General features: G+C 38.6%; 1 protein-coding gene across 1 annotated transcript; it reads right to left on the bottom strand.

Annotated features, from left to right (window-relative positions):
• Positions 1-4,974: 4,974 nt before the first annotated feature.
• Positions 4,975-19,980, bottom strand: CLRN3 (clarin 3). Its single transcript, XM_077820982.1, has 3 exons — positions 19,752-19,980; positions 10,136-10,312; positions 4,975-5,249 (listed from the first exon to the last, which is right to left on the bottom strand). The coding sequence occupies exons 1-3, from the start codon at positions 19,978-19,980 to the stop codon at positions 4,975-4,977; spliced, it is 681 nt and encodes a 226-aa protein (XP_077677108.1).
• Between the last annotated feature and the right edge of the window lie 3,097 nt (positions 19,981-23,077).

Below are 23,077 nucleotides of genomic sequence, written 5' to 3'. Positions count from 1 at the left end.
AGCTGCACAGTGATTTCCTGCCGCTGTGCAGCTCCTGGCCTGTGCTCCCCAATGGCATGCTGGAGCCTCTACTTTTATTTGACAAATACATTTTGCAGAATTTTAAAATATTGTGTGCAGAATTTTTAATTTTCTAGTGCAGAACTTTTAATTTTCTGGTGCAGAATGCCCTCAGGAGTAACCAGAAGACCTCTTGAGGTCCCCTCCAGTCCTATGATTCTATGCATTGTTGATTCCACAGCAAGCTGCAAATTGAAAATGTTGGGCAGGCAAAAATTCAGTTTAATATGAGTAAATAACCCAAGGAAAACTGATTATTCATTTTTATGTGTAATTCAACAAAAACATCCCTCTGATGTGTGTGAAATCCACTTCACCCACATAAAGCCTATGGTAGTCATGCTCTACATAGGTGGAGTGCCAAGGGGCTGTGGTGATGGATGTGTTGGAATCTGCAGCCCTTCCACCCCAGTTGTGCAGGGAGTTATGGCCAGTGGATACACTTAAACATGGATCCCATCAGCCCTCCCCTTGCCTGCACCTATCACATCTTTCCATGCTAGCCTGTAAAGGAGATCCATTCTACCTGTGATAGCCCAGCACAGCTATGATACAGGCTTAACTGGTGCAGAAGGTCTGACTTTACCTGACTCTGTTGCAGCATTCCCAGTGTACTTCAGAATTCAGTGCCAGATTATAAAAGAAACCACGAGCTTTGACGGAAGAATCTAGGTCAGCTTCCCGCATAATACATAGGGCTTTCTCCAAAGATAAGCTACAGTGCAAACAATGCTTTGCATGCTTCCTGATCTCACTGTGATAAACATCAGCCAAATAAAGTTACAAGGGAATTCATCTTTAGGCTAGCTCAAGACTGGATCCCTCTTTGGACCAGACCAAACATTGCTAATTGTGGAAAGCTACGCTGAACTGTTGGCAAGTGATAAATGTGCAGCTCCTTTATTTACGAAATTACTCACTCTGGTCTTCAGATAAGATGGACACTTGATTTTATTTCAGTAGCATGTCAAGCTGACAGAGCAAGCTTTTTCCTTTTCACCTAAGGCAAAACTGCCAGAATCTGTTCTCATTAAGAGGATAAATGTACCGAATACAGCTGTATTCATTTTTAGGGTTGGCTGGTTGGCAACAGACAAAACAATTTCTTTTTGCTATCCTAAAGGCTAAATGCAAGGTCATCCTGTGGCAGACTCTTTACTGCTGGAGTAGAAATAGACGTTATTGCAGAATGATAAATTCCTTTTATTAAGCTCTTTTATGGGCATGTATGTGTAATACTGTCTGATGATGATGGATTATTTTATAGCACCCAAAGGTTTACTAAGCACATCTTTAGTATCAAAGAGAAAGGCATGGTCCCTGTCCTGAATAGTTTCCTGGCTTGTTTGGTTCAGCATTGTGATGTAAGTTAATTTCACTATTGCCACAAAACACCTCTGCACTATATTCTATGGAAATAATGTGATAAACTCACAGCAGTTGCATTTGAAACCATGAGAGTTACCTGGTAACTAACATCAGTGTTGTTTCATGTAAATTCTTTGTTACCAACAGACGCATTTTCCTAGTCTGCAGTGGTATGTAGCTATGTAACTTACAACTAGAAGTGGCAGGAAAATTACAATCAATACGTTTTCAGTGGAAAATGGGGCACAACAATTTATGCAAACAGTTTTCCATTTCCCCCCAACTCTGTGCTCTCTAAGGGGAACTGTACTTTTCTTTCATGCTTGTTTTCTTGTGTCCCATAATCTAAACACATTCAGACAAAAAGTAAATGATCTGCCTTTGTATGGAAAATCCTAACTGTCTGCTGCTAAAATTTGGATTTCTGCAACATTATAATTTTGATCTACATTTCATCCAGGTGAATAAATAAGTACCAGGATTAAAGTTCAGGTCTAAGGCCAAATACTCATTCACATGAAGTCAATGGCAAAACTGCCATTGGCCCATAGTCTCTAAGGCCCCAATCCTGCCCGAGACTCCATGCAGACAGGCTCTTGGGCCTAAATGGAGCCCTATTAACTGTAGTGAGGCTTCATGCAGGAGTCTGCCCATGTGAAGCCAGTTGCAGGATCTAGCCTTAGGTTACTGGTCCTGTAAACGTAGTGAATGTAGACAAACCACTAACTCTGCCGTGACCTACGCTTTTGATTCTATTCCGGTGCCAGTCTACACAGTATATCAAAAAGATTATCAATGGAGTAAAACATGTAAATCTCACAAGAAAAGCATGAGATCTTGTGAGATTTTCAGCCTGATTTTTACAGACCCATGAGGTTCAGATAAGGACCCAGAACTGAGGCTGCTTATTAGAAGCAAACTGTTGAATCTTCTGCAGTTTGTCCATTATTGAAAATGATCTGTTGCTGCTCTACAAATACTGAAACAATGCTGACCCTCTTACTTTCAAAGGAGGAGACATAAGTCCTCTAATAATGCTCTATTACAATGACTTTGTTTCTATCCTACCTAATGACAGATGCAGGATTAGTCATGTTGCGTGATGGATGTTGGCTTAGCAAAGCTGTAACAATTGCTCACTGAAGCTGTGTGAAAAATTTTGCAGCTGAAGCAAAACTGGCAAATGTTTGGCTTTGTGCCAGTTTAGCTTGTGTGTGCAAAGTATCTGACATTTCAGCTGAAATGTTTGCAGTGATGAAAAGTGGTTCTATGCAAGGGTTTTATCATAAAGTGAAAACTGGAAAGGTCTCTTGTTTGATGCACCTATTCAATCTCTCAAAGATAAAAGACCCAAGCTTTTTTCCAGAATACCACCCTAACTTTGTACTGATCTGCTCCATATAAACTGCTCTAAGGTAGGATTTCTGCTGCGGGTTATACCTTCATCTGGCAAAATACACTGGAGATTTTATACTTTAATCTTGAAAATTATGTTGACGTAACCAACAAGCTCCAGAAGAGTTTTTATTTGCTTGAGTCAACCTTCTGAGAAGTTACATTCTTCCAAAATTCCTGTATCCATTCAAGTGTTCTTTTTTGGAGCCGCTGTGGTATTTCATCATATACCTCCGATGTAATGAATGCATCTGTAAATCAGGCTTGATAAGGTATGGTAAAGGGAGACTGTGTGATACAGTTAAATCATTGGGAAAGGTCTCCCAGCAGTTGGGGGTAGGGGCAAGAGAGTGCAAGGTGCTAATCACTTCACTCTGTGAACACCCATCCCTGCAACATGAGCATTGAGCGTAAGCTTACAGGATGCCATGGGGTCTGCCTTCCTGCGCAGAGGAAGATGTGAATACAGTTGGTGAAAATTATCAGCACCTAAAGAGAAGGAGTCAGCTCAGCCTAGCTGCAGGAAGTTAGAAAGCTAGAGAATAAAACTCCCTTTAAAGACTACAGAATACTTTTTTTTGTTCCATTAGTTAAAAGCATTATACTTTAATTATTCAGCTCCATGTAATGAATAAGAGCTTTGGCCATGGCATTTATATTATCCTGTAAATATTCACTATCAGTGTCAGTGCAAAAGGGCAGTATGATTTTATTTTCAGGAAACAGGAGGACCACACCTGTACAAGGTGCAGCTTTATCATTCCACTAGCTGTGTTAATAAAAAAAAAAGTCTTTATATAGTCTAAAACAGGGGTCCTAAAAAACGTTTGCAAATGTGAACAAGCGGTTAATAATTGACTTGTAGATACTCACCATCTCACTCTTAACTGAACAGACCATCTCCTTCCTTATTTATGATTACATAATGTCCCTCTAGTACACGGTCACCATGTAAACCACAATGTTTCTATTTAGCCACTCCAGACAGGAACAAGACTCCAGCAATAGCACTGATTTTGCACCGGTGTTCATATTGTTTGCTACTCTGCATGGCCTTTTGTGAGTGTAGTCGCTAGAAGAAGTGAGTTCATACTCCAGAATAAAGTAACCGAGGAAGATTGGTGAGGCAAAGAGCAACAGTGAATTCTAAGTGTGGACGGGATCATTTACTGTGGGGCTCAAAGAGAAAGTGAAAAATGAAAAAAAAGGGGGGGGGGAGAAATGGCAAATGATTGCAGTGGAGGGCGAAGCACTGAGGCTCCAGTGACTTTTCCCTATAATCTTCAAGATTTCTTATGTTTTCTGGATTAGTCTACCGCTTTCCAATCAGGAATTATGTCCATAATCAAAATAATGGGCCTGTCCTTGCATCTGATTGAGCTCAGACTTCAAAGGGCAGAGTAAAGGGTCTTTGTATTTTTAGGCCACCCTGGTCCTGGTGCTGGTTCAGCCCTCACTACAAGTTAAACAGCCCCTAGAGGCCATTCTGCAGCCAAGAAAAGTCAGAATGCAAGAGGTGGAAACTGGCTATGCTGAATGATGCATGGATGGGGAGAGAAGGGCTGCAATAGGATTTGCTTGGATGCATAATGGGGTAGGACTGAAGGAGCAGCAGCACGAAGATGGAATGTTTCCTTGCATTCACTTTCCAAATCTCTGTGTCCTAATGCCCTTTACACTTTGCTGCTGCCCACTCAGACAGTAGCAGTGCAGTGGGGATCCCCTAAAAACTCAATTCTGGATTGTGTTCCACCCATTGAGAGGTCCTGGTCTTCACTGTGCTGTAGCTGCTGCTTTGTTCCTTCCAGACTCTTAACTTCACATAGGTACTCCCCCGGGGAGGAGTCAGGAAGGTGAGCTATGCAAAGCTCATTCTTAAAGGGCCCACAGACAAATGGTGCACATAGGGATCATTATACAACTTCATTTAACTGATGCCCTTATCAATAAATAATTTGTAAACATTTATGGCAAAATAGATCTAAAATGATGAAGATTAACTCAATCAGTACTAAAGATAGGCGGACAGCACAATGAACAACTGAAGTGAACAACAATATACATTTGGAGTTTAAATTATCAGCCACGATTGTCCACATATTGACTTGCAATTTTCTTCCACATTACCTTTAAATGAAAGAACTGGTATCACTAAAATAAAATACCATCTTTTGGTGCATTTTCAATGGGTCTCTCCTGTTCCTTCCTCTTGGAATACCTTGCATGGTGATAGAAGACGATGATGATGATAGTTGCAACATTCAAAAGAAAGATAAGAAGCATGAGCCAATATGAATATTCATAATTGTTTCTGGAGTTTTTATATTCACTTGAAGAAAACACACAGTTTGAAGCCAACTCTACAGACAGTTTGTTTGCCTCTACGTTCACTGCAAACAGTATCATGATTAGAAGCATGAAGATGCCTAGAAAATAGGAATACAATGTTACAAATAGCACTGTGATATTATATGGGTACACTTATGCAAATATAACAGTTCTAATATCTATTTCATTCTAGGCATTTCAACCAATTGGAAGAAAAATCTGGAGTTTCCTATAAATAAAATATTCTGGGGAGTTATCTAAAGAATTTACTGTGCCCTGTCTGACAACTGATGTGCAATGTTTTGTGTACCTACCTCTGAGTCCAACTCAACTCCTATTAAAGCCAATGGAAGGATTCCTCTTGACTTCAGTGGGAGTAAAGCCATCTAAGGGGGAAGTCTTGCTGTTGGACCCACAGCAGAGATATGCATAGTATATTATCCACTTGACCCATATACAGGAATCCTATTGACACCAATAGGCATTTGCATGTTATACATAATAGAGATCTTACCAAAGATAAGAGAGCTGAACTGCAGATCCAAGAGCCACATTTCCCCACAAACTTTAGAAGATATGTAGAGATGTAAGTCACTATAGAAGTTACCTAAATGGTGCTACAGCATAAATGTGTTGCCTGTATTAATATGACTGAAGAAGAATCCTTGTTTTTGGTTAGAAGTTCTAGGAATAAAGTAGACAGTGGGATTCTATTTCTTTAGTCTAAATTGCAGTATATAAGAACGTAAGAATGGCCCTACTGGGTCAAACCAAAGGTCCATCGAGCCTAATGTTCTGTCTTCTGACAGTGGCCAGTGCCTGGTGCACCAGAGGAAATGAACAGAACAGGTAATCATAAAGTGATCCATCCCCTGTCGCTCATTCCCAGCTTCTGGCAAACAGAGGCTAGGAACACCTTCCCTGTCCATCCTGGCTAATACCCATTGATGGACCTATGAATTTATCTAGTTCTTTTTTTAACCCTGTTATGGTCTTGGCCTTCACAACATCCTCTGGCAAGGAGTTCCATAGGTTGACTGTGCATTGTGTGAAGAAATACTTCCTTTTATTTGTTTTAAACCTGCTGCCTACTAGTTTCATTTGGTGACCCCAGTTCTTGTGTTATGAGAAGTAGTAAACAACACTTTCTTATCTACTTTGTCTACCCCAGACATAATTTTATAGACCTTAATCATATCTCCTCTTAACCGTCTCTTTTCCAAGCTGAAAAGTCCAAGTCTTATTAATCTCTCCTCATATGGAAGACGTTCCATACTCCTAATCATTTTTGTTACCCTTTTCTGAAACTTTTCCAATTCCAATATATCTTTTTTGAGATGGGGCGATCACATCTGCACACAGTATTCAAGATGTGGGCATACCATGGATTTATGTAGAGGAAACATGATATTTTCTGTCCTATTTTCTATCCCTTTCTTAATTATCCCCAGCATTCTGCTCACTTTTTTGACTACTGCTGCACATTGACTGGATGTTTTCAGAGAACTATCCACAATCACTCCAAGATCTCTTTCTTGAGTGGTAACAGCTAATTTAGACGCCATCATTTTATATGTATAGTTGGGATTATGCTTTCCAATGTGCATTACATTGCATTTATCAATATTAAATTTCATCTGCCATTTTGTTGTCCAGTCACCCCCAGTTTTGAGAGATCCTTTTGTAGCTCTTTGCAGTCTGCCTGGATCTTAACTATTTTTAGCAATTTTGTATTATCTGCAAATTTTGCCACCTCACTGTTTACCTCTTTTTCCAGATCATTTATGGATATGTTGAATAGGACTGGTCCCAGAACAGCCCCTGGGGGAATGCCACTATTTACCTTTCTCCATTCTGAAAACTGACCATTTATACCTACCCTTTGTTTCCTATCTTTTAACCAGTTACCAATCCATGAGAGCACCTTCCCTCTTACCCCATGGCAGTTTACTTTGCTTAAGAGCCTTTGGTGAGGGACCTTGTCAAAAGCTTTCTGAAAATCTAAGTACACTATATCCACTGGATCCCCTTGGTCCACATGCTTGTTGATCCCCTCAAAGAATTCTAGTAGATTGGTGAGGCATGATTTCCCTTTACTAAGACCATGTTGATTCTTCCTCAACAAATTATGTTCATGTATGTGTCTTTCAATTTTGTTCTTTATTATAGTTTCAACCAGTTTGCCCAGTACTGAAGTCAGGCTTACAGGCCTGTAATTGCCGGGATCACCTTGGGGCCCTTTTTAAAAATTGGCATCTCATTAGCTATCCTACAGTCATCTGATACCGAAGCTGATTTAAATGATAGCTTACAGACTACAGTTAGTAGTTCTGCAATTTCACACTTGAGTTCCTTCAGAAGTTTTGGGTGAATACCATCTGGTCCTGGTGACCTGGTGTTTAATTTATCAATTTATTTCAAAACCTCCTCTAATGATATCTTAATCTGGGACAGTTCATCAGATCTGTCACCTAAAAAGAGTGGCTCAGGTTTGGGAATCTCCCTCACATCCTCAGCCGTGAAGACCGATGCAAAGAATTCATTTAGTTTCACTGCAATGGCCTTATCATCCTTGAGTGCTCCTTTAGCACCTCGATCATCCAGTGGCCCTACTGGTTGTTTGGCAGGCTTCCTACTTCTGATGTACTTAAAAAAAATTGCTATTACTTTTTGAGTCTTTGGCTAACTGTTCCTCAAATTCTTTTTTTGGCCTTCCTAATTGTATTTTTACAGTTCATTTGCCAGTGTTTATGCTCCTTTCTATTTTCCTCACTAGGATTTAACTTCCACTTTTTAAAGGATGCCTTTTTGCCTCTCACTGCTTCTTTTACTTTGTTGTTTAGCCACAGTGGCTCTTTTTTGGTTCTCTTACCATGTTTTTTAATTTGGGATATACATTTCAGTTAAGCCTCTATTATGGTGTTTTTAAAAAGTTTCCATGCAGTTTGCAGAGATTTCACTTTTGGCGCTGTACCCCTTAATTTCTGTTTAACTAACCTCCTCATTTTTGTGTAGCTCCCCTTTCTGAAATTAAATGCTACAGTGTTGAACCATGTGGTGTTTTTCCTGTCACAGGGATATTAAATTTAATTATATTATAGTCACTATTACCAATCAGTCCAGCTATATTCACCTCTTGGACCAGATCCTGTGCTCCATTTAGGACTAGATCAAGAATTGCCTCTCCTCTGGTGGGTTCCAGGACCAGCTGCTCCAAAAAGCACTCATTTAAGGTGTCAAGAAACTTTATCTCTGCATCCTGTCCTGAGGTGACATGTACCCAATCAATATGGGGATAATTGAAATCCCCCATTTTTATCACTGAGTTTTTTATGTTAATAGCCTCTCTAATCTGCCTGAGCATTTCACAGTCACTATCACCATCCTGGTCAGGTGGTCGGTAATATATCCCTACTGCTATATTCTTGTTATAAGAGCATGGAATTTCTATCCATAGAGATTCTATGGTACAGTTGGATTCATTTATGATTTTTACTTTGTTTGATTCTCTGCTTTCTTTCACATATAATGTCTCTCCCCCAAAAGCACGACCTGTTCTGTCCTTCAGATATATTTTGTATCCTGGTATTACTGTATCCAATTGATTATCCTCATTCCACCAAGTCTCTGTGATGCCTGTTATATCAATATCCTCATTTAATAAGAGGCACTCTAGTTCACACATTTTATTATTTAGACTTCTAGCATTGGTACATAAGCACTTTAAAAACTTGTCTCCTTTTAGCTGTCTGCCATTACACAATGTAACTGAATGGGACTTTTTTTTATTTGACTGTTTCTGATCAGACCAGCCTGTATTTTATCATTTTCCATCCTCTAGTCCTCATTAAGACATAGAGATTCTCTATTAATAGAATCTCCCCTCAGGGATGTCCGAACCATGTGCTCCTCCACACCTTTCCCCCAGCCCTTAGTTTAAAAACTGCTATACAACATAAATATAAAATATATCATTTTGTCCTTGAGAATGAGTACTTTCCTAATTACTACTTCTGCATTTCTATCTCCTCTGACCTTGCTAAACTTGCTCTGAGTGGCCCTATGCTCGCATGTGCATAAACAATGGGCTGAAGCTCTCTTAAGATAGATTTGACTTTTCTTCAGAAATGAGTGAAATTAACGAGGCTCAGTGCCAGACGGAACTGGACACAAGGGTCCAGATTTTTAAAGGTATCTAGGTGCATTAAGATGTAGATAGGTACCTAGTGGGATTTTCAAAAGCACATAGGTGCCTAAATACCTTTGCAAATTTAGTCCTTAGTCACTTCCAATACCTGCATTTTCCTGCATGTCTGCCTTGATTTCTGTAGTTTGAGAAGGGTCAGCTTCAGATCTCTGCTGTGATGTGCATGCATTTAATTGCATTAAATTATGTTGTAAATAACTACCTCTGTTTTTTCATTTTTATTATTGCAATCAATGCACCCAGAAACTTACTGAATGATGGATTCATTTAAAATAACCATTACAATTTAATTGCTGTCTGAAGGAACAAGGTGCTCAGATACCATGGTGACAGTTATAGCATAATACCTGAATAAAATAGAATTCTCTTTCAAATGTTGCTGGTTTGTGATATTTTCATAGTCCTCCCATAACCATTAAATTCATAGACATGCAATCCTTAAATCTTACTAGTGAGAAGATAATGCTGACTTGCTGTCACTCCTGATAAGTGCCAGAGCTCTTGCTAGAGATTAGAAGTCTACCCTATATATATAATTTATATAATATATAATTTAGAAATGGGTTGGTGTGTATGCATGCATGTGTAAATGAGAATCAAGTCCTATAATTGATGTATGCATGCACATTCTCTCTCTCTCTCACTCACTCACACATTCCCCCCCCTTCTTTGCTTTACCAGAGTGGTGTAAAGGGGCCTTAATGTACATGACAATCAGGCATTCTCTATGCAGTATATTATATAATTCCTTTAGAATAGTATGCAGTACATACTTACCATTCAGGGAATTCCATGTATAGACTCCAATGGGTCCCAGAAATGTCTGGTAGGGATTGGTTACGGTGTTGCAGCATGTAAATCCAGAACTCATAAGGGAGCTAAGCAAACTGAGAACCAGGAGCAAGATAATCACAACGTTCAAACTTTTCATTTCTATCTTTCCCAACGCTGTCACTGAAATAAGATAGCTCAGCGTTAATACCAGATCCAATATTTGATATTAATAAAAGTCAAGTTTTGCTGAAAATACAAAACTGATTGTGAGCATATACTTATAGCCACCTAAGTCTCAGAGATCTGTTTGTGAATGGGAACCTGGGGTACAGTTGGGCCTTGAGACTAGGGCAGTTGGGCCTTGATACATTTGAGGATCTGGGCCTTCGTTATTACTTTATATGTGTAGATTGCTGTGTCTATTATTTTTCTGTCTTCCATAAAATCCTTCTAATTTGTCAGTATTGTTCTGGTAATAAAATGCCCAGATCTGAACACAATATTCCAGGTGCAGTCACAGTAGGTCTATGCTGAGAATAGCGTACCATTGTACCTGGATATTTTATGTATTTACTTATTTTGATTTAAATAATATTGAAAAGATACCTATACAAGGCTCTAGGTGCCTTTCTATGTAATTAGTATGGCAACAAAACCCCAACCACATTAGAACAATCATTCAAACAGGAACTGTGCCAGTCAGCATCCACAGAAAAAACTCATTTCCACCCCTCCTTTGGATACAACAGATTATTGTAGAGTACTGAGTTTACTGTCTATAACTAGAGAAATCGTAACAGTAATCAGGCCTCCACTGTGTTTCTTTTAAAATAGGTCATTGAAAATAAACAGGAAAGGAAACTGCTGTCTCCTGTTTTACATGTTACTCCTGGGATCTGAGGATACTTGATACCATAAGCCAATTTCTGGAAACTTTGTTCTATGTAACACCAGATGAGGCTCTGTTATGTAAACTATATACAAATGTCAGTAATTCTGCTTGAAATAAATAGGAAAAGATGGTGACTCAGGAGGTGGACATTTCACAAAGCTGATGTGAAGCAAGTGCTACCTCAGCTTTATTATGCATATAGTCTTATTACTAATTTTTGTCTATTTCACAAAATAAGTCTGGGTCTGTATGGATAGGATCAGTCCATTCTTCTCTGCCAAACTTACTTTAACCTGTTCACTCAAGTTTAACTAATCATGAGAGAGCCTAATCATGAGTCTGGACCGACTCTACTCCCTGACCACGAGTGACTGATCTTATGCAGGCACATTGCAATCCCAAGTTAGCAGATACAATATATCTGCACACTGGTACAGTGTATTTAGAGACACACTAAGTAGCATGTCCCATCCAGCATAGGATTTTTTTAAAAAAAGGTTTTTAGGTCATATGTTATAGGTTGCCTTTCTAGTGTTTGTAATATTTTATTGGATGCTAGAATAAAATCCCATACTTCACAGCTGGAACCAGCAAAAGGAATCTGCAAAAGCAGATTTTATTGAAAATAAGCGGTATGAATCTACATTTAAATAAAACCCTCTGTGCATTTACAGTGCAAAACACTCCACGTACGAAGGCCGTGGACATTTGCCCCCGCCTGTGGAATTCTCCCACAACCCTACCTGGCCTTTCCTACATCTATTTGCTTATTTTATTTTTACCAAAGGATAGGTCAGGTTTTGGACTATATTTAGGACTGTGACAATGTATTGGCTTTAGGACCCTATTAAATGCTCAAACTCTCATTGATTTCAGTGGGAACAAGTTTAGGCTACTGCCCTGGGTGCCTTCAATCTCCAGTGCTACCAGTTTGATACCTTTCACAAGTTCTACATTCATTTAAAAATTTACATTACATACTATAATTTTTTAAAGTACAATATAATCCAACCCAACTTGATACATCCCCATGAGGCATCACAGAACACCTGTCTGCATGAAAATTGATGATCAATTAAGTCAATTCTAGCGTCAGTACTTTTCAAGTGTTTGTCAAGAGTTTCTGTAAGGTACTGGAAAAATAATAAAACTTCCTCTAATGATGTCACTTCCTGTTTCTTAATAAAGTTAGTTCAAGACTGGCATGTATGCACACCTCACCCTGCCACTTCTCCACAAAATAAATGGCCCTAAAAATGGCCCAAGTTTGCTTTCAGATTGAAAACAAGCCAAGCCATTGACAAAACACTTCCCACCCGGTATTAGCTGAATAGAACTTTTCTGATGTGCCCGCCATAGGTAAATAATTAGAACACAAACTCTGCTTATACTTCGGTAGGTACACAAATGTTCTGAGGTGACTAACAGCTTCTGAATTTTTGCCAGCTCATGAAAGTATAAAGTACTTGAATTACCCCATATAAATCATTAGCAGCTTGTTAGTAGGCTGCTGTTACCTTGGTCAAGTTTTTTGTGTTCTGTACTTTAACTTTCAAAATGTACAACAGGAAATCCAATATATCTTTCAGTGGAGTAAATAAATAAATTTGGGAGGTCTGTCATTGTAAAGGTCTTTGTTAGTCTGTTTGTAAGGCTACTAATTAACTAACCCTTTAAAAACAATCACAGTGCTGTTGCCAGCAAATTCCTTAGATCCCAAGAACAGTCTTACAAGGCCAAAATTCTCCTTTTTATTTCACGCTGCAGATCTTTATAGAACGTTTCCCATTCCATTTCTCACACACACCATGCACTGAGATCAATGGGAGTTCCGCAAGAGAAACCAGCACAGAATATGTCATAGAGATCCATAGTGCACGAGATGCTTGCTATTAGTGAGAGGATGTGCTGTATATTTAAAAGTATGTTCATAACTCTTCCTAATAAATGTTGTATAAAACTTATTGAAGAAAAAGCATACCTCTCCCTTCACATTTTCTTTGTGCACGTTTGTATTATCATCCTTTTTATACTCTGAAAAAATATGATCTTTCAGGATTCTGAAGCTAGACATATTTCCACTTTTACCTGGTAGCTAAATGATGACAAATAGTTTGTGCATTTTAAAATCCTTTTAGTTTTTAAATTGCTGTGAAGCAAATTGCTAGTCTCATAATATAAAGATGCACATAATAAAACGAATGAATGACATGTTAAAGTTGTTGGAATCTTTGCTTGGAAAGATTAAAAATGGTTGCTGAAAATTCAACACAACAACAATGCAAACTACTATGGAAGATTTCAAATTCTGACATTTAAAATAGAAACTTCACAACATGAAGAAGAAGGAAGCCAAGTTGAACAACATCTATTTCCCTAAAGATGCTGAACTGCTCGTCAGAAGGATATTAGAAAAACTGAGGAACCATCTCCTGCACCTTATATACTCCACAAATGACCACCTGTAGCGGGGCAGTCACCCACTCCTGCCTGGAAGGGCTTAAAACAGCCCTGGGAGAGGGCTGGGGCAGGGGAAAAAGCTAGGCTGATTGGGAGGCAGCCTCAGCTGTGGCCACGCCCCAAACAGACCCAGCTGGCCCTATAAAAGCCAGTGAAGCCAGGAGTAGAAGAACTCTTCCTCTAGCTTGTTGAGGGAGAGGGGCCTGGCTGCTGGGAAGCTGAGAGAGTACCTGTGGTAGAGCAGGGCGGGGGGAAGGCCAGAGGGGCTGGGGAGCTCCGGCCTGGAAATTCTGCAGGCTTAGAGTAAGGCTACAGAAGTACTAGGGTTGTAGAGGGCAGCCCACGGGGAGGCAGCAGGTCCCCCTTGCCTATGATGAATGGCACTTACACTACAGTTGGCCCCAGAGAATGGGGGTGAGGTGAGGACTAGCAGTGGCCATAGACTGAGGTGAGGGTTGAGGGTTCCCTGGGGAGGGGAGACCCAAATCTGTGTAGGGTACCACAGGTGGCAGCACCCTGCCGTGAAAGGGGACACTGGGGTCTGGGAGGGACTCTTGGCCCAGTGGCAGTGGGACACTAGCCTGCAGAGGGCGCTCTGGAGGCTGGAACGCTAATTCCCTGGATGACCAGCAGGAGGTGCTGCAGGGGTGAGTCTCGCATCGCTACACCACCTCAGACAAGAAATCATTGCATGCTCCCACACGCTGGAAGAAAAAAATCAGTAAGCCTACCTGGAGATCATGGAGGAAACCCAAAACTATCAAATAAAACCCCTGATGACTGCCATTCTACACACAGACAAAAAGTGGAACCAACTACAACCCCTCAACCAGTTGGTTAAAAAAACAACCTTTTTTTAATCCACTTATAGTTTTGGCCTTCACAACATCCCCTGGCAACAAGTTCCACAGGTTGACTCCACTGTGTGAAGAAGTACTTCCTTTTGTTTGTTTAAACCTACGGCCTATTGATTTCATTGGGTGACCCCTGGTTCCTGTGTTTTATGAAGGGGTAAATAACACTTCCTTATTGTCTCCACACCATTCATGATTTCATAGATTTCTATCATGCCCCATGCCCCTTAGTCTTCTCTTTTCCACGCTGAATAGTCTCAGTTTTTTAAATCTGTCCTCGTATGGAAGCTGTTCTATACCCTTAATCATTTTTGTTACCCTGCTCTGTAATTTGTACATTCTAATGTATCTTTTTTCAGATGGAGTGACCAGCACTGCATTCATCATTCCAATGTGGGCATACCATGGATTTACACAGTGGCTTTATAATCTTTTTTGTCTTATCTACTCCTTTCCTAATGGTTCCTAACATTCTGTTAGCTTTTTTGACTACGGCTGCACATTGAGCAGATGTTTTCAGAGAACTATCTAAAATGACTCCAAGATCTCTTTCTTGGGTAGTAATAGCTAATTTAGACCTCATTGTTTTGTAGGCATAATTGGGATTATGTTTTCCAATGTGCACTACTTTGCACATTGATTACCTTCCTTCATCCTCAAACCACTCACTACCCAAAGGGCCAGCCTCCTTTGAGATAGTAATGACTTCCTCCAGAAACTCTGCAACATTAACAACCTCCCCCAGAACACCACCCTTGCCTCTATGGATGTTACTTTCTTATGTACCAACATCCCTCACCATGATGGAATCGCTGCCTGCCTCAAATACCTACAAGATAATTTACAACATTCAGAAATCCACCCCAAACACATTGTCAAACTCATCCATTTCATCTTCACCCACAACAACTTCACATTGAACAATAAACACTTTGTCCAAATCATGGGAATGGCCCTGGATAGTAAAATGGTTCCTCAATATGCCAATGTCTCTTCCTGGATCACCTTGAGGAAGAATTTCTGAAAAAATGTACTATGAAATCAACCGTATACCTGAGACACATCAATGATATTTTTCCCCCTCTCTGGACAGACAACCTAGCTTCCCTCATAGATTTTTTTTTTCACCACAACTTCACCTGCTACCCTACACTGGAACCCATATGGGGTATAATCAAGCAATTACAGTCCATACTTGATGGGGACCACATCTTGAAAGAAAATCTTTCCCAAACCATCTCTTCTGGCCTTCAAACAACAGTACAATCTCCCCAAACTCTTTATCATTAGAATTAAGCTCTCCATAGACCCCAAAGGCCACCAGATCTTGCCAGAACAACGGATGCAAAACTTGCAGACCTATCTCCACTGCTACAATCATCAGTATTCTCCTCCCTCCCCCTGCAACACACCTTTCAAGATCCATGGGTTCTACACATGCGGTGTATCTCATCCAGCGCATCAAATGCGCCTTCGACAACTATGTGGTGTGGGTGAAACCAGACAATTGTTATATCTCAAATGAACTAACAGAAAAATAAGACCAAAAAAAATCACCCATAGGTGAACAATTTTCACAAAGCGATCACTCCATATGTAACCTCTCAGTCCTCATTCTCAAAGGAAATCTGCACAACACCTTCAAGAAATGAGCCTGGGAATTGAAATTCATAACTCTGCTAGATGCTAAACACCATGGACTTAATACAGACAATGGTTTTATGGCTTATTAAAATTTGTAACACACCCAACTGCATGCTAACCCTTAATTGCTTACTTCATTTTAAGTGGTCTCCAATAGCATGTGGAGACCCTTATGCTTAACAATCTGTCCCAACTTCTATTTAGCTCAGACACTCTGGTTAGCTTCCCCAGACCTGAAGAACTTTGTCAAGCTCAAAAACTCATCCTTTCCACCAAGAGAAGTTGGTTCAATAAAAGATATCACTGCTCTTGAGGTTACTTTTTTTTTCCTTTCAATTAAAGGTGCATAACTTGTACTGTCAATTCTATTTTCTCACATAAATGCGGCCTTTTGAGAGCCTCTTCCTTTTCACTGATGGGGAGGTGGTCATGGAATGCAGCCTTTGTGAGGATGGCAGAAGAGCTCTCTTCACCATCCGCTATCACATTAACCTAAAGGTATGACTATTCCTCAAGACCCTTGGATGGAGGACACTGTACAGTATTGGAATGTTCTGACTTTTGTGGCTTAACTTTTTTGATGATCATTTTAACAGATGAGGTTAAAAATTAAGAAAATAATCTTTCACAGAAGTGTATGTATGTTTAAAAATTTGTAGAATCATATACAATAGACTTTAACAAATAAATAATAATGTACAATACAGACCCTAAGAATTACTTTACAACAAGTGCACTCTACACTGACTTTATTCCTAGAGGAATTTATTTGAGAGACTTTTTAACTTAAAGAAAACTATATTTAGACTATTCTTGAAACATATCTTTGTCTATATAATAAAAATCTCCCTTAAAGTAGCTTTCATGGCCAGAATAAACTCTGGGTCTTTTCAAATTTAAATATCTCAGGCATTCTTATTTTTCAATAACTATAAATAGCTATTGTGGTAAGCTAATCATTTAGTAATGTCGTATTTTAAATCTCACTTCTACTTTAATTTGAGAAGAACAAAACAGGGTCACAAATCTCTCTCTGCTTGGTCAAAGCCTACTTGCCCTACCCATACAAGTATTCTGTGACTGATTTTCATTTTATAATAGCACCTAGAGGCCATAATCAGAACTGGGGCTCCATTGTGCTAGCTGCTATAAAAACACAAAGACGATGTGCATACCCTGAACTGCTTCCAATCTAAGGCCCTGATTCTGCAATGAGCTCTGTGTGGGTAGACTGCTGTGCCCACTGAAGTCAATGAAGGTCCGTCTGCATGGAGCTAGGATGAGGACCTATGTCCGTTGGTGTGAGAGGGATACAGTCAAACGTAAACAACCTTTTTTATATACAAAATTGGAAATTAAAATAATATTTTAACTAGACAAATATAGGGCTGATCTGTCCCCAAAACCTTTGTTCTAATTGAAATTGTTTCAATGGACTGATATCAAACTGTGTCACTATTTTCATTTTTAAAATATTTAAGATATTCTACTACTAACACTCGCAACTGTTTTTTTCCCCATTGTAATGTGGTCCTTATAACTTGCATTGAAATAATGTTGCCATCCTCATAATTTTGATAATATGCTGTTATCATAGATAATCAGCCAAAGGTGACTTCAGTGCAGCTACACCATATAGAAAGTCTCTTGTCAATGTTACATATTGTTGTGGTCTTGGTAATGTTTTGTCATTGGGTGCAGGTAGAGTCTCCTTACTAAACTCAGAAAAGATTATGTTAAGTGTGTAAAAATAAATTATCCTGATTACTATTTCCTAGACTAGGATGGGGTCCTGTCTGGGTCAGTTCTGTTCTGTTCATTTGTCTGTGGCATCATGGTCTTTGTCAAAAGTATATATAAAATAATCTATAAAATATACATCTTGTCTGCTAATTATTTTAAACCATTCTTCCCCGACTTTCTCAATAGGTTTTGTGGCCTGCTTCTCTTCTCTCATTCAAAGGAGTGCATCAGAATAGTTTCTTTGAAGCCAATAGAGTCACACTGGTGTAAAATCCAGTGTAAGGCCCTGATCCTTGCAAACACTTATGTACATGCCTAGCTTTTACTAGTTCCATTTTGCTTTTTCTAATATATTTTTTCTAATATTTGCTTGTCTTATATATATAGCATCTTTGTTCAAGGTTCCCCTAGGTAAAACTTCGTCTTTTATTGTTTTTCCCTCTCTCTTTCCTCATTTTCCCCTCGTCTTGTCTATATCTAGGCTTGGAAGGATGAGATTTTTATCAGTAAGTTTAGTAATCGTCAATTTCACCAAACATACACAAAGCGATGAAAAAATATTTCCACTGATGATAACTTATATATATATATGCAGAGTAAGAAAATACTGGTTAGGAAATTGCTAGAGGTTGATTTCAGGGTATTTACTTTGTATATTTTGACATGTGATGTTGACAATATGTGTTCTAATAGTATAAAGCTTTAACTTTTTAAATTTCAACATCTACTGTAATTAATTATTTTCTGACATGCCCTATAATTTTCCACAGCTGTGAAAATGTTAATAGACAAAAATTGAAAAAAATATTAAAAATAAACATCCATATTATCCAACAAAATTATAACAATATAAAAATTGAATTCTGCCAAGCCTATCTATATTCTCTCTCCTTTCCCTCCCCCCCACCTCTCACTTTCTCTTCTTTGTTTTTTGCCTGTCGTCCTTCTGTCCTATGGTAAATTTACTAGTAAGAGGAAATATGAAGAACTGAAGATATATATGTCTGATTTTTCTGTAAGTGTAGAGTTCAGCTTTGACCCAATCTATTGGACATTTTCAGATGTTGTGAAGTCTAAGATGCGTCTGGGTGGAAAAACACAACTTATTCTAATTCCCTGAGTTGTGTTGGAAATCTCATGTCATAGTTTATCAAAGTGGAATGTTGACAGGTACCCTTTGGTAGTCTCATGGAGAAACATCCCTATAAAAGGTGTATGTCAAGCTCATGTTGCAAGGTAAATTCCATACTGTCATGTTAGTCAAAAAGGAATTGCTAGTATTATATAGCTACAGTAACATGCAAACATAAAAGATTTTAAAAATACTAGTTTATATGTTGACCTGACTGGCTCCATTATTTACAAGTTAAAATGAAGGAGCCTTAAAAGAAAAGGCTAAAAATGAATATTACCCAATACCTAACTAAAATGACAATCAATTTATACAAATTTTGCCAAAATATTTGTACTGGCATTGTTAAATTGTTTAAATGTTTTACAGCCTAACATGAAACTTGTGACAATCATGTTTTAGAATAACATTACTGTCTAAAACCTAACATTTTGGTCAGAGCACTGTATGCATGTCATTCCAAATCAGTAGGAACTGTATTATCTTTTTGAAATAATTTGTAAAAAAAACGATAATAAAATGAGCAGTAACTACTTTTCTGCTATTGACTGAAAGCTTCTGCAAACTTAGACTTGCTGTTTTTAATACAACTGTTTCCCTTTTACCTTGATACTTCCCACAGACAAAGCTATGAACTAATAAGATCCTGGATAATGTGAAAGGGTTGCTGTTTGCAGTTGTGTTGCTGCTATTATGTGCTGTACTGTTTGTTCTCTTATTTTTACAACTCTCCTAAATCCCATAATGTTAGTATGTAAATACTCTAGTCTTCAATAAAAATATATGTATAAACAAATAAAAGACATGAACTGCTCTTCATAGTATCTGCTAAAATGAAATGTATCAAGGTAAGACAACACAACAGTATCCATTTATATTCACTATAGTAGTTACCTTGGAAATTTTTGGCTGGCATTTCAAGTCCACCAATCACCTTCTTTGAACACACACCTTCAAAAACCCCATATGTGACGGTTATAATAGCACTTGAATTTCCTTCGGTAAAGTTAACATTACTTGAGACCCAGTTTTTGTTTGCAAGAACGATGCAGACTATCACAAAAGACCAAATACTGGTAAAACAGGCAGATGCAAACATCAATGTTTTTTTTCTGGATGGCATTTTATCAGAGAGATGTGTTTTCTTGTGGTGCAGGTTATACTTTTCTTCTTTCCTTAGTCTTGTTAATGAGAGCTCCAAGCTGAAAGAGACTGTTCCCTGCTGTTAGAGATTATAGACCTAGTTTTGTACTGGTAGAAAATTATGCCAGTAAACTTTGAACTAACAGCAGTGGTAATAAAGTTGTAAAATAACTGAACTTTGGTCTGGAGAAAAGATGTTGCCATAGTTACAACCATACTAGTCTAACAAAGGACAGTAGGAATCTGCCACTACAATGTCTCTTCATCAAATGATTTCCTATTGGCTGTGCTTTGCCAAGTGAAATGAAACCAAATCAAGCGTTAGTCTTTCAAATCAGATTTCCTTAGATATCTTCTAGAGCTTAAAAAATACTGGCTGTAAAATATTGTAGCTCATGAAGAGATCAAAGAAATCTTAAATTAGTGCTTTCTTGAAGATTTGTATTCAACCCAGAAAGCATTCTGAGCTGGTACAGGAGGAGAAGCAGGTAAGACTGGTAACTAATCTTGAAATATAGTTCTCCTATGTCCATATCCAAAAGACTTTCAGACACCCTGATAGACCCAGAGTTGTAACAGTAAATATTAACAAGGATATCCTTTTTTCTCTGTTTTATTTTGATGTAGGTTATAGAGCAGGGGTAGGCAACTTATGGCATGCGTGCCAAAGATGGAACTGAAAGGGTTAGGACCACTCTAGGCTTTTTTCTTTAACTTATCCAAAAATCATTTTATGTCTGAGAATATTTCATGTATATTTGTTGCTCTATTTACTGTTTTATTTTCCTCTCCTCTCTATAAAAAATGCTGTGTGTCGCACCCAGAGCACAGAGGATTTATTTACCACTCCACTCCATATCATACAAGGCATCATGACACTGGTAAAGGCTGTCTTCCAGACAAATGACATCATCTGTGTTTATCAGCAACGTGAACTCCCAAGAGAGGATAAACCCAAGGCCAAGTGACTGTAAAACAATTCCTGCCTGTTGTAATATTATTTTAACAATCGGAAGAACAGGGTTTTTTAGTGTTGACTAACTGTGACGCTAGCAGTTTCAGAAATGCCAATTTTAGTTTAAAACTATTTCAAAACATTTCATTATTAACACAGGTTTGACAGGATTCAGCATTCTGGTTGATAGGTTGTTTAGCTGAGTATTGCTGTTTTCTTTATTTGCTATTCTTGAGGTACTGTACATCAGGTTCAAGGCCTCTGTGCTCTTTCATTTTCAAATGCAAGACTTCCTGAAATTCTTACCTATTCTGGGTGGATACATATGATTTAATCATTCAGGCTGTGACATTGCCTAGAACTGTGAACTCCAATTGACTTCCATAGGAGCTGAGTTGGCTCAGCACCTTGCTGGATGTAACTGCAATCTTGAAGGATCAGGATTAGTGACATAGCACCATACTCATTCTAAAACATACACTTAGAGGAAGTGACTGTCTGTGGCTAAGGTAGAAATACTAAGAATGGGGGTGGGGATGGGGGTAGAATCTGATAAAGAAAAGCTGGTAAATTCTGTATCAAATTGGGAGATTACATTAGAATTTTAAGCTCAGTAAAACCTTCAAATTTACTGAAATAACTTATTCAGAGGGGTAGAATGGAATTATGAGAGGGATTTGAAATGAGCACAATGAAATTCCTCTGGTTGTATATGATGAGAGTGATAATGCAATGAGCTTCATGCCTATGCTGATATGTAATGGATTTATGGTATTTTTATCCTCCTATTGCTTTGATCTTTCTTACAGCACAAACAAGTATTAGAAAAATAATTTTAAATATTATATGAAAATTCTTTCAAGAGAACATCCTTGAATCTTTTCAGTCAGAACCCAATGTGCATTTCTATATTTCTATCAATTGTTTAGCTCAGATATTGGTTTCTCTTCTTCAATTCCATCCCTCATTCCTGTGCCAGAGAGACATAAAAAATAATCACTCAAAACTGTGACTTGTATTTCACACAATGCTTCCCTTCTCCTATCTCTTCTTTCATTTTTCCTGATGCTTTTAAAAAATAAATCTTTGAAAGTTCTGTTTGGTGTTCATATTGCATCACTTCTTCTTTCTGTGTCTCTGTTTCTGTTTCAGTGACTGATCTAGTTTCGTACTGGCTTCAACTTTCTGAATGTGGTAGCAGGTTTTCAAGGGAAGAATGAGATCTGGTACTCAGGACTTTGTGTTTTGCTTTTAACAGCTAGAGGACATTGGTTCTCATGTCTCTGCTGTCTCCCGAGGGGTGAATTTTTGTGTTTTCTGCATGTGCTCACTCAGCATCACAGGCTTTATGAGCTTATTAGATTTTCAAAGAAAAGTAAGTTGGGTAGGGACAGAGGAAAATAAACTGGAAAATGATTAGGAATTCTCTATCCTCATCCAAAATATACGTTGCGATAATACTATCATCCTATAAGAGTTCTGTGTGTGTTAGTACATATTGATTGAAATAAAATGGCTTGACTTTAGGGACTCTTAAGGTGTTAATAACACTACTAAATTTTAGATTATAGAGGCTGACGACAAGAGAGTCTTCAGGTCCAGAGGTTGAGTGCATAATGTGCTGTTAGGATGTTATCCCGCGATATTAGGAGTTGTACTTCCAGAATCTTACAATGTAGAATGCAAACTACCAGATAATGAGCAAAGAGCTGTACAACCTGAACACCTATATAATACTTCAGATGAGTCTTAATAGCTTCCTATATTTAGGGGCAAGGAATTGAGAAGATATTGCCTCAGATTTGACCCTCACTGCCCCAGATTTGACAGTCACTTGTGAAATCTTCTGAATTCCCTTTATTACCTGTTTACTTTTTGAATTTTGAACAGCATTCTTTCCCCCATGCACAAAGAGACCTCTTGCGGTAAGCTTTCCAACACTGGTCTCCTCTCTAAGGATTCTGAAGGGGGTCTAGCATATTGACCTTTGACCTTAAAGGGCAGTAGAGCCACTTTGTCAGTGGTTGGAGTCACACACAGCCACAATGTGGTGAAGTGAGATCCTGACTAGGGTTGCCAGGCATCCACTTTTTGAGCGGAACGCCCGGTTGAAAAGGGACCC

Source organism: Eretmochelys imbricata, chromosome 7 (assembly GCF_965152235.1).
Source record: "Eretmochelys imbricata isolate rEreImb1 chromosome 7, rEreImb1.hap1, whole genome shotgun sequence".
Classification (NCBI taxonomy): domain Eukaryota; kingdom Metazoa; phylum Chordata; order Testudines; family Cheloniidae; genus Eretmochelys; species Eretmochelys imbricata.
The sequence above is the reverse complement of the archived record's forward strand: the minus strand, read 5'-3'. Positions and strand labels throughout refer to the sequence as shown.